Raw genomic sequence first — 12,073 nt, 5'->3', positions numbered from 1 at the left:
CTTTTTGTTGTTGATTTTTTTTTTTTTTAGGTTTTTTAGGTTATCTTTATACCCATCGTGGAGCTCGAACTCATAACCCTGAGATCAAGAGTCACACGCTTCACTGACTGAGCCAGCCAGGCGCCCCTTGTTGATTTTTTGTGCTTTTTTTCCCCCTACTCCTCTTTTTTTTTTTTTCCTTCCAAGGAGATAGAGCATTCTGAAATGTGTATGCTTTGTATTTTCATGACCCTTTCATGTGGAGTCTCAGAAAAAATAAAATGTTTGCTGGCACAGATATTCTTATTCTGTTGTTACAAAAGTAGTACTTAACATTCATGAGCTTCTCTTGTCAGATTCTAAGTGGCGTAGTTACTATTATGGTACCCCTCTTATAGATGAGGAATCTAAGGGGCAGACACCTTAAATAACTTACTCAGAGTCTTTTGGCTAGTAAGTGGCAGAGAGATTTGAACTCAGCTTGTCAAGCTCAGAACTAGTTCTCATAACCATCCTGAAATACTGTTTCTCAACTTTGTAGTTACTAGTCTCAAGAGAATCATAGACTCCTCAGTGGGAAAGTGACCCCTACCCCAAACTTCTTTTTGTGTCCATTCACTTGGGAATATTATCAGACACCCCAACTTGTCAAATTTACCAAGACTACAAGTTAATTCTCCTAATTCATATTATTGTGCATCAGCTTTTTTACTCACTTTAGGTGTCACTCCTGGCAGAGCAACTTAGGTGGGTCCTCATTTTCTTCAGTAGTGTTAGGGCCTTGCAGTCATCAGTCATTTCAAGGTCCATTCCAGCTCTGAGTAGCTGTAAGTTGTCTGACTTCTCTTTGTTCACATTTGGGTTCCTTTGTTTGTTTCAGCCTAGCATTTCTGTTGAAATTTTGAATCTTGATTCTGCTCCCATGAAATATCAGCTGTCTCTCCCAGCATTGTGCCACTTTGCATGTTTCTTAAATATCTCTAATCCAAGTTGTCAATTAAAAAACTGAATAGAATAGGTGTTTTGAGAATTGGGTTTTGGTCTCTATCAGGTACACTTAACCAAGGTTTTGTGGTCTTATCCACAAAGATAAACTGAGTGACTGTTAATGCCTTACGGAAATTGAACTACATTAGATCCTTGGTGTTCCTCATTTACTGGCTTAACTTTAAGCTTTGCTTTTTCTTTCTTTTTTTTTTTTTTAACCTGTCTGGACCTAGGTTTCCATACTGCCTATTTGCCTTCACTTGCTGTTACTTCAAGTTCATATTCATATGGCAGCCATGGAATCAATGCCCTTGATTATTAATATATTATTTCTCCAATACAAGGTGAATGTACCAACATACAATCTTCAGTGTTCTCTACATTTATTTGTTTGTATCCTTTGTGGGGGTATTTCGATATTTTTGGTAAATCAGATATTTATGCAGTGGAATGAATATGGTAGAAAATATCTAATTCTTGTTCAGTAGAGATTTAACCTTCCTAATTAATATTATTTACTAATACTGTAGATTCTTTGTTTCTCCTACTCTGAATTTCATTTTTTAGTTTTTCATGTATTTGCAAGTTGAAAATTGATTCAAATTAGGACTTTTATGCATTATTGTGGAATTTAATTTCACACATTATAGATTTTGAAATTTATTGTAATCTTGGCTCAGAACTATTGTTCCGAGGCGCAGTGTAATACAGTCTGCTGGTTGAATCTAATTAAGGTGTCGTATCACTTGCATGCAGTATGTATCTTTGCCTAGAATGTTCTAAAATTCCTCACTTGGGAATAACACTTCCTTCAGTTCTTCTTGGTCTGATTGAAAAACCCAGCAATATTTGACACACAGTGTGTAACTCTTGTTTAAGAGGCAGACTGTGTTTATCTTTTGCATTTGCTGACTATTTTAACCAAAATGCTCAATCACAGTTTCTAGCATGATTACCAACAGATTGGGTATTAATCTTATTAATGTCACCTATATTCATTTACCATCACTGCATTCAAAGACAAGCATGACTGTACTCCGGTTCTGGGTACACAAATACTAAGGAAGTATAAATAATTTTAGTAAATGAAAGTTGAATAGCTTGCAAGTAAAATTGTTTTCTAACAAGTGTAATTTATAATTTTAAAGAAAATTGGCACATTATCTTTTTATGAGATTATATTTTACAATTATTGAGTTGACTATATACTGTAATTATCTGTTGGAGAGATCGCCTGCCTTTCTTAGCTTTCAAGCTCTCTAGAACTCCCAGGATTGTCTTGCTTAGCCCACAGGGGTTTTTTTCCCCCCTCCTGCTTGGTTTCTCTATTATCCATTTCTCGCTCTCATTTGCAAGGTAATCGTCCCTTAAATAAACAAGAATTCTCTAAAGACTGAGCAGAAACCAGGGTTAAGTTGCACAGCCCTGGTTGACAGAGGGCCTTTTATGGAGATGCTCTTCCCCAACAGAATTGCTTGTTTCAAGGTCTTTTCCATTAGATCTTTGGGTATACTTCCAATATTGAAATAAGGAGCCTTTCTCCCCATTTACCTCTAGGCTTTCTTAGACTTTCCAGCACAGTACAACAGAAAAAGTACCGTATATCTCTTCTAGTCCCATGTCCACCTCTTTTTTGCTCTGTAGCAATGTTTTTCAACTTTGGCACTATGACATTTTGGACTAGATAATTCTATGTTATGGGAGCTGTCCTATGCATTGTAGGATGTTTAGCAGCATCCCTGCCCTGTTACACTAGATGCCAGTAGTAGCTCCCAAGTCACGACAATAAAAAATGTCTCCAGTTGCCAAGAGAGTAGATCTTAAAAGTTTTCATCACAAGAAAAACACTAAGCGAACAAAACTTGTAAATATGTGTAGTGATGGATACGCACTAAACTTACTGTGGTAATCATTTCATAATATATACATATAATAAATCCTTTGTTGCACACATAAAAAGGTCTCCAGACACTGCTAGATGTGTACTGGGAAACAAAATCACTCCCAGCTGAGAACTACTGCCTTATAATATTGAACAAGTGCTTGATTTCCCTGGCTGAGACTTAGTTTCCTCATCTCTGTAATGTGGTTAATAATCCTTGCTTACGGCACAGGATAAAATATTTGTGCAAGTGTTTTGTGTATTTTAAAGTAGTATGTACAAGTAAGAGGTTGGGTTAAGCCTGGCAGTAGAACTCAGCTCTGAATTCTATTACTGTCAGTATCTCAGTGCAGAGAGTGAAGCTGAGGATGTCGGGCCTTGGTGATGGGTCACAGGCCTCCTGACTTACTGTAGATGGTACTCTACAGGGCTGTTCTGTCCAAACAGGGAAAGTGGGTGGGTACACTTTAGGATGTAATGGGAGCAGGGCTTGACTAGATGGTATATTCCTTACCAGGCAGTCCTGAGGCAGCTGCAATGGGGGCATAGCTCCATTGGGAGGACATGTGGCATTCCTCAGAATGACTCTAGCATTTCTTACAGTACTGAGCATTTAGCATTCTGGCATGCATGGTTTTGGCTAACATACCCATCTCTGGTCTGTTACTATTTTGGGCATCCCTCTCTCCCACCTGTTTCTTTCAGATTCAACAAACATTTGTTGTCTCTTATGTGCAGGGCATTGTATTGAGTGCTTTCACGTACTCTCTTTTATTCCTTTTAGAATTCTCTCGGTGGAATTACTTGTTTTACAGATAGCAACGATAGTAATAGTAATAGTAGCATTAGTCATAGAGGCAGCAGTAATAGAACTAACATGTGGAGTTCTTACTTTGTGCCTGGCACTGTGCTCAGTGCTTTATATGTATTAAATCACTGAATCCTAGCATAGTAGGTACTATTATTTTGCTTCTTTGTACAGATGAGGAAACTGAGGCACAGTGTGATTCAATAGCTCATCCACATGACTAGGAAGTGGTAGATTCTGGATTTGAATCTAGGAAATTTGTCTCCAGAGACTGCTGTCTTAGGAAACAGGTCCAGAGTCATTAAATAACTTGTACAAGTTCATGGAGCTACTAAGAAGCAGGCTGGGATTCACACGTAATGTTGACTCCAGTCCATCACTCTTTCCAGTGTGCAAGGACCATGCTTCTCATTGACCCATTCTTGCCTCTTTCTGGCTAGGATAGCTTCGGTGGTGCTAACTTAATGGGGGAACTTAGGCTAGCCCGGTAGGGGGATCTATTAGAAGATACATCATGAATTCAAGATGGGATGATAAAAGGGGTGATAAAATGAGGCAAAGAGGAACGTCTGGTGGAGCTTTTCTTATTCAGTACTTTGTTCTGATTATTTCTTTTTACATCTGGTTTCTGTAGAATACTGCTTCTTTTAGTTAAGAGTACTTTTGTCTTGGGTGGTACTTTCTGAATTTGAAGGCATAACATTTCTTTTATTTTGATAGATCTGGTGATGGGCCTATTATCTGTGTTGCAGCAGACCAGAAAGGGCTAGAACCTAGAACCAGACTTATCCTTGGGGTGGGCAGGTGCTGGTGGGAGAGAAGTATGTGAGGAGTTAAACCCTTATAGATGGTGTATTAGTTTCCTAGGGTTGTTGTAACAAAGTGTACTATAAGGCAGTGCCTTAAAACAACAAAAATTCATTCTCTCACATTTCTGGAGGCTAAAAGTCCAAGTCAGGTGTCGGTCGGGCCATGTTCTCTCTGAAGGCTCTAGGGGAGAATCCTTCTTTGCCTCTTTCTAGTTTCTGGTGTTTGCTGGCAATCCTTGGAAAGCGTTGAATTGTAGTTGCATCACTCCAGTCTCTGCCTCTGTCTTCACATGGCTTACTTCCCTGTGTTTGTGTCCCTGTGTCCCAATTTCCCTCCTTTTAAAGGACACCAGTCATATTGAATTTAGGGCCCACCCCTACTCAGTATGACCTCATCTTAACTTGATTGCATCTGCAAAAGACTCTATTTCCAAATAAGAATGCATTCACACGTTCTGGGTGGACATGCATTTGGGACTGCACCCAGTGCAGATGGTGTCCAAAGAGTAAGCAGCAAAAGGCTCCACTATCAGCATGAGGGGAGACTCCCAGAGTTCGTGGGGATTCTGACCAGTGAATGAAACATGACAGAGGACACTGTAGGTACAGGTTGTGATTGCAGATTCAGGTAGGTCATAACCATTTGATCAGTGTAAGCAGGTAGGAGAGTCCTTACCCCAGGCCGGTCTCTGCTTTCTCTGGGACTCTGGCAAAAGCAAGCCAAATTGTTTGAGAGAGCAGGCAAATGGTCAGGTTGCTAAGAAAGAGAAGAAGTTAAAAGACCCAGGATTTGAATGATGAGAGGCCTTGATCTCAGGAGTAAGGAGAAGCTCAGATAGGAGGGTGGGGCCAACTAGGTCAGGACCAGTCAAACAGCAACTGTGACTTACTGCTCAGGCCCAGAGAGTTGGTTGAAGCATCTAAAAATGCCCCCTTTCTAGGGATAGGCCTGCACAGAGCAAGGAGAAGTGAATTAAAGGCTTTCTCACTGTAATTCAGTTTCCAGCACTGGCTAGTATTAAGGTGCACTGGCAAGGTGTAAATAAGAGCGGGCTCTCTGGATGATATTGAGTGCTCTGGATAAAGGAGATTGAAAAATTTAATAACATTAAATGTTATTTGTAAGTGAAAGAAAGCTGTTGCCCTTTCTGGGAAACACTGTGTAGGCCAGCCTCTCTGCTCTCATCAGAGAGGCTGAGTCAGAGATTGAGTTGTTTTGACATTGACACCTTTTCTTTTTAAATTTATTGCTTGATAACGCTTCTTTGGAACTCTGCTTATTTCTTTAACATAATCAAAATCCAAACTGCCATGTAGTCCTAGGACTCTGAGCAACCCATATGTGTTTGTTTCTCTCCTCGCCTTGGAACTGGGCTGATTTCTGTGAGAATGATGTCCTAGACAGTTTATAAGAACAGAGAACCCCAATGCTTGGGCTAGTCGATGGCTTCTCCATCTACCTGTCTCCACCCTTCTAGCCTTCTTTAACTGCTGTAGGTTTTATGCATGCATGCATGTGTCCATGTGTGCTTATCCTTGTCTCCCTGGACCTATACTCTATTTCTGACTCAGGAGCCTTATTCAGTGCCCTTTGTCTTCCATCATTAGTTTTGGGGACCCTCTGGAATTTGCCAGCAGACTATGTTCCTTCGTTCCCACAGTTATCACAAAGAATTCTGTGATGAATGTTACTGTTCATATATTTTTATATGCCAAATTATTTGCTTAGGATAAATTGCTGAAGTGAAATTGCTGGATCAAAGATACGTGATTTTGAATGTTTTTTATGTGTATTTCTAAATTATTCTCCAGGAAAGCTTATATTCTCTAGTTGTATATATAAGCACTCTTGTCCCTGAACTCTTATTAACACTGGATAATGTTTTTAAGTTTGTCAGTTTGATAGACAACAGATGGTATCGTATTTTTGTTTAAATTAATTACTTTTTTATTACTAGATTAGTTGGACGTACTTTCATGTTTATGGCCATTTAAAAGTTCTTGTTTTGGAAATTATCCATGAATATTCTTTGTTCATTTTCTTTTGGTGTGTTTGCTTTTCATCCCATTCCTTTATTTACTACATAAATATTAATTGAATACCTTTTTGCTAGGGCCAGACACTGTTCTTGGAAAACAGTACTGACAAAATCCCTGTGATTAAGGAGCTTATGTTCTATTGTAGTAAGGCAGAAAATAAATAAGTAAATATGTAATATGATGAGTGGGGATAAGGTATGAAAGGGAGGTAAAGAATGATTGTGGGGGATGCTATGTTATAAAAGCAGTCATGGGAGTCCTCACTGATACCACTAGTGTATAGTGGAGACCTGAAGATTAAGGCCAAAGCTCTGCTGGTGTTTGGGGAAAGCATTATAAGGCAGAAGAAACAAACAGTGCAAAGGCCCTGAGGTTGGACTGTGTTTGACATGTGACTGTAGTTTGGTGAATGAGGGGAAGAGTTAGGAGGTGAGTCTGAGAGGTAGCAAGGAGTTGGATGGTTGTGGGGATATGGAACATGCATGCAGGGCCTTGGAACCAGAATAAGGTATTTGGACATTATTCTGAGTGATCTGGGGAAGCATTGGAGAGTTTTGAGTGGTGAAGTGGCATGACCTGAACCGATGTTTTAAGAGAACATGGGTGGTGGTGAGTGGAGACTAGCCTGGGGGTCGGGGAGGGTCAGTAGTGGAATCTGGAACATCAGGTAGGAGTCTCTTGCAATATGCCAGATGGGAGATGCTAGTGGCATGGTGGAAATAGTGACAAGTGGTTTTGGATAGATTTTTAACATAGAACCAATAGATTTTGCTGATGGATCAGGTGTGAGGTTCTGAGAGAGAGGAATTAAAGATGACTCTGTTTTCTGGCCATTAGTAGAGATGGGGGAAAATGTGGGCAGCACAGGTTGGCTGGTTGTGAAATTTTAGTGATTTATAAGAGCTTTTTATGTGATGAAGTTTATTAATATTTAGTCATTTAGGTGGAAAAATTTTCTTTCCTCTGTTTTTAGTTAACTTTGTTAGTGCTGTTTGCTATATAGAAATGTCAACTAGTCTTTATAGTTTTTGGGTTTGCTGTCATGTTTAGAAAAATTCTAAAAATAATCACCTCTTCTTTACTTAAGTACTCTATGGTTTTGTATTTCCATTCCCTCTTTAATCTGGATGAAATTAATTTTGGTATAAACTGAATTAAAGTTCAATCTTAATTGATTGAACTTTCAATAATTAACCTGTTATCCTAGCACCATTAAACAATTTGTTCTTTGTTAAGAGAAAATGGTTGTATCATTTCCTCTGAATTGTGAAAGAGGGGTATGTGGCAGGTTGCGTAAAAAGATATGCTATTACGTATTAGTGTTTAGCAAGCCTCTGGTTTTGTCTTTGGTTGATGACTCGGTAACTATAATTTCTGAGTATCCTAGATTGTAAACATTTGTCTCCTGAACCTCTTCCATTCCCAAAACATGTACTTGACTTAGAAAATGGCCTGCATCAGTTTCCCTCAGTGATTGTGAATTCTGTCCTATGGATGATATGTAACCTGTTTTTAACCACAGCCTATGTCCTGCCACCAAATGTGTTTTCTGCTACTTCATTTTGTCAACTGATAATTGTTCTGAGATAATAAACTAAAATTTGCTTTAGCAATATGAAAATTGACTACAGTGGGTACTGGCTGTCATTTATTCACATTACAGATCCCAAAGCCCTCCACACTTATGTATTCCAGTCATATTCTCTGTGCTCTAGTCCTTCTCTGATATGTGGATAATGTAGAGGTGACGATATGTAATTTGTTGGATTTTCTTCTTTAGGGCAAAAAATATGTTTCTTATGTTGTTAATAATGTTTACCAAATCTTATATTTGGGTTAAGTCTTCAAGCTTGGAAGTAAACCTCCAGCATTTTGTCATCTTAGAAATTGATGCCAAGGCTGATTGAACCTAAATCTCTTAAATGTTTCTTGTTTTTTGTAGAGAGGGAAATATGAGGTTCCTAAGTGGCTCTCTTCCAGTAGCATTCTGCTTCTTCAACAAATGCTACAGGTAAACTTTGTTATTTATTTTTTAAATAATAGAAGTCTACTGCAGTTGTTTGATCCAACCCTAAGATGACTGTGGTCCTGCTTCATTTGGAGGACAGTGCTGTTTTTCTATTACCTTAACAAAATTCCATTCATTATATCTACCACCCTTCTCTAGATGCTGTCTTAATTGTGTTGCAAATGCATTGTCTTCCATACCTCCACCATATGTCTTTGCTGATGTGGTTTTCCTTCCTTTTTTTTGAGCATCGTGTGTTTTCTCTGACCAGCTCTTGCTCTACACTCTTCCCCTTTCTTGCTCCCACTCTTGCATGTTAAGTGTAGAGTAGACAGGGAGTACATGCTTGAATGAGCTGATGGATAATCGAGTGGACCCCATGACCTCATGCAATGGTTCTCAAACTGTAGCATGTATCAGGATTGCCACATGGGCTTGTTAAAACACAGATTGCTGGGTGCCACCCCGAGAGTTCCCGATTCAATAGATCTGGGGCAGGACTAGGGGATTTCCCTTTCTAGCAAGCTTCCGGATGTTGCTGATGCTGCTGGTCTTGGTACCACACTTTGAGAACCACGGATTTAGGGGAATGGCCTCTGAGGGCTAAAGGTAGGAGTGCTGAAATCTAGGTATCTACCCTGCCAATCGGTAGGCATGCCACCTAACCTGGTTCTGATTTGTCAAATGGGGATTCTGAACCTGGCCTCACTGCTATGTAGTGTTATGAGGATAAAATGAGATAAATAGGAAACACTTTGAAAATATGAGTACCTTATTAGTGCAATATTTTTTTTCATTATTATGTATTCGGAGTATCTTCCAGTTTTCCCATCTGTTAACCCATCTCCAATTTTTATTCAGAATTTACCTCAGGCTCACCCACCTTGATTAAGTAGGGCCAGACCACCAAATCTCCATAATGAGATTGAAAACACCTCATCCTTTCTTCTAAACTCCAAAAAACTTAATTTTTGTTGATTAATTTTCCTCTCCTCACATTTGAAAATTATAAATGGAAAAGAAAGGTGTGCTTTTCAACTTGTTCTATGTGATTGTAAGCTCATCGGAGGTAGAGATTGCATATTCACTATGAAGGCCCTGCATTGTGGCTGCTTGAATATTAAATTGGTGAATATTTCCTGTGAATAGGTTTTCCAGCAAAGACTATTACATCATACAATAGATTGACTGAACTTCATGAATAATGTTCATACCAATGAAGTTCATGTTTGTTAAACATTTATCTTCTAAGCGCGTGTTGGTTCCTGTAGTTTTCTTACCTTTATTGCCTTCTTTAAAGAATTTATTCCAAGGCTATTTTAAGGTCTTTGACAGCATTATTGTGATGAAGTTTACATCTGTTCTGATGAATTTTGAGTTCTCAGGAGGAAAGGAGTTCTGTGTTCCCTATTTGAAAGGTTAATCTCTAGCTACTTCTCAACGGCCACTAGGTGGACCCAAAGAAACGGATTTCTGTGAAAAATCTATTGAGCCATCCCTGGATCATGCACGATTACAACTGTCCTGTTGAGTGGCAAAGCAAGAAATCTGTAAGTAAAATGAAGTCCAGGAGAATTTTTCACAAAAACTTTGTTTGATCTTTGTGTGGATTCAGGACCTACAGTGATGGTTTAAATATAAAAGAAAATGTATTTTGTAGACTTACCAGATTGGGGTTTGTGAGGCTTGTAACCTAATTAATTATACATTTGCCTGTTAATCTCTAGGACAGTGGCTCTTAATTTGGGCTGCACATGAGAATCATTGAGACCTTAAAAAAAAAAAAAGCCTGTGCTGATCCCAGAACAATTAGTGGTTAATTTTAAAAGCTTCCAGGTATTTCTTACATGTAGTCAGGATTGTGAACAGTGCTCTGGAAATCACAGGCAAGTCACTTAACTTTGCCAAATCTATTTGTTCGTCTGTAAAAAGTAGATTAACAGTTCTGTCTACTTCCCAGAGGAGTTATGAAGTTATAACGGTTCTCAAACTTTTAAGTCTGAGGACTCCTTTACACTCTTAATATTTATTTATTGATTCATTTAAAAGTAACAGTAGTAAACCTATTACATTTTATCTCAAGTTAATTTTTTCCTGAAAAATAACTTTAAAAATAAATTTAATGAGAGGAGTAGCATCTTTTCAAATTCCTTTAAAGTCTAGCTTGATAGAAGACACTAGGATCTCATGTGCTTCTGTATTCTTTCTGTTTTGATATGTTGTTTGATTAAAGTATATGAAGAAAAAGCAGCCTCACACAGATATGTACTAGGAAAATGGATTAACACCTTAAGAGCTTTTTAAGATAATTAGGGATATTCTATGATAGTCTATTAATACTTGACAAATAGTGGTTTCTTAAGGGTTAGTTGCTTGTGGAATCAATGAAGTTATTGTACTCTATTACATTAAAATCCATTGGTCTTTCCATTGGATCTCTTCCCCACGTAACATTATGAATTGGTCATTTGGAAAATATTGTTTCGCTGAGTTATTCAGATGTTCCAAAAGTTAACACCTTTCATTATACATTAGAAAAAAACCCTCACATTCGTTAAAGTCACTATTGATCTCATTAGAAGAGTCTTTAAGAATTGGAAAACTGTAAAAAAAAAAAAAAGAATTGGAAAGCTGTTAAACTAATGGTGGCAGGTACAAATTTTCCAAAATCCTAATTTTCTTTTTAAAAATTTATTTCTTTAGGTGGGGAGGGGCAGAGGGAGAGGGAGAGAGAGTCTTAAGCAGACTCCACGCTGAGCACAGAGCCTAACGCAGGGCTCGATCTCATGACCCCGAGATCACGACCTGAGCTGAAACCAGGAGTCGGACACTTTAACTGACTGAGTCACCCAGGTGCCTCCCAAAATCATAATTTTTGGTTGAAAGTCCAAATTATATCATTAGCAACAAATACTGTCAGTTGTTTTCCTTTAAGTGACAAGTTCCTTTTGTTCATTTTTGAGAAAATGCTAAATACCCAGTGTAAATATATTTTGTCTTTCAATTGAAAATGGCATTCCAGGAAGAAAACAGGTGATTCAACTTATAACTCAGTCGCACAGGTGCTTCTCCTCTAAATGGCCACCATATTTTGGTGTGCAGAAGTGCTTTCTGCATGCTTCCCACTTTGTCACACAGAATATCAAAAACACGTGTCCTGGGGCACCTGGGTGTCTCAGTCATTAAGCGTCTGCCTTCGGCTCAGGTCATGATCCCAGGGTCCTGGGATCGAGTCCCACATCGGGCTCCCTGCTCAGCCAGGAGCCTGCTTCTCCCTCTCCCATTCCCCCTGCTTGTGTTCCTGCTCTCGCTATCTCTCTCTCTGTCAAATAAATAAATAAAATCTTAAAAAAAAAATGTGTCCTGAGTGGCCAAGGCTTAATAAAATTAGTACTTTTTACTACATCAATGATATTCTTAATTGAAACTAGCTTAAAAAAGTTTTCTTTGAACTGTAAGTGCATGACCAAGAATATGGTATCCTAATATAGTTTTGTGTCACTGCTTTGATTCATACTAAGGCACCAGCAGTGTTACTCATCATTGCATTTGCACCATCA

The 12,073-nt window shown here is 38.6% G+C and overlaps 1 protein-coding gene across 1 annotated transcript in view; it reads left to right on the top strand.

Moving 5' to 3' along the window:
• Positions 1-12,073, top strand: part of MELK (maternal embryonic leucine zipper kinase) — an 87,134-nt gene that overhangs the window by 35,702 nt on the left and 39,359 nt on the right. Inside the window, exons 9-10 of the mRNA XM_035016299.1 lie at positions 8,448-8,516; positions 9,965-10,063. Of these exons, the coding sequence (XP_034872190.1) occupies positions 8,448-8,516; positions 9,965-10,063 (168 nt within the window). The remainder of the gene's footprint in view (positions 1-8,447; positions 8,517-9,964; positions 10,064-12,073) is intronic.

This window comes from Mirounga leonina, unplaced genomic scaffold (genome assembly GCF_011800145.1).
Source record: "Mirounga leonina isolate KUSES-001 unplaced genomic scaffold, KU_Mleo_1.0 Mir_170, whole genome shotgun sequence".
NCBI lineage: Eukaryota > Metazoa > Chordata > Mammalia > Carnivora > Phocidae > Mirounga > Mirounga leonina.
The sequence above is the reverse complement of the archived record's forward strand: the minus strand, read 5'-3'. Positions and strand labels throughout refer to the sequence as shown.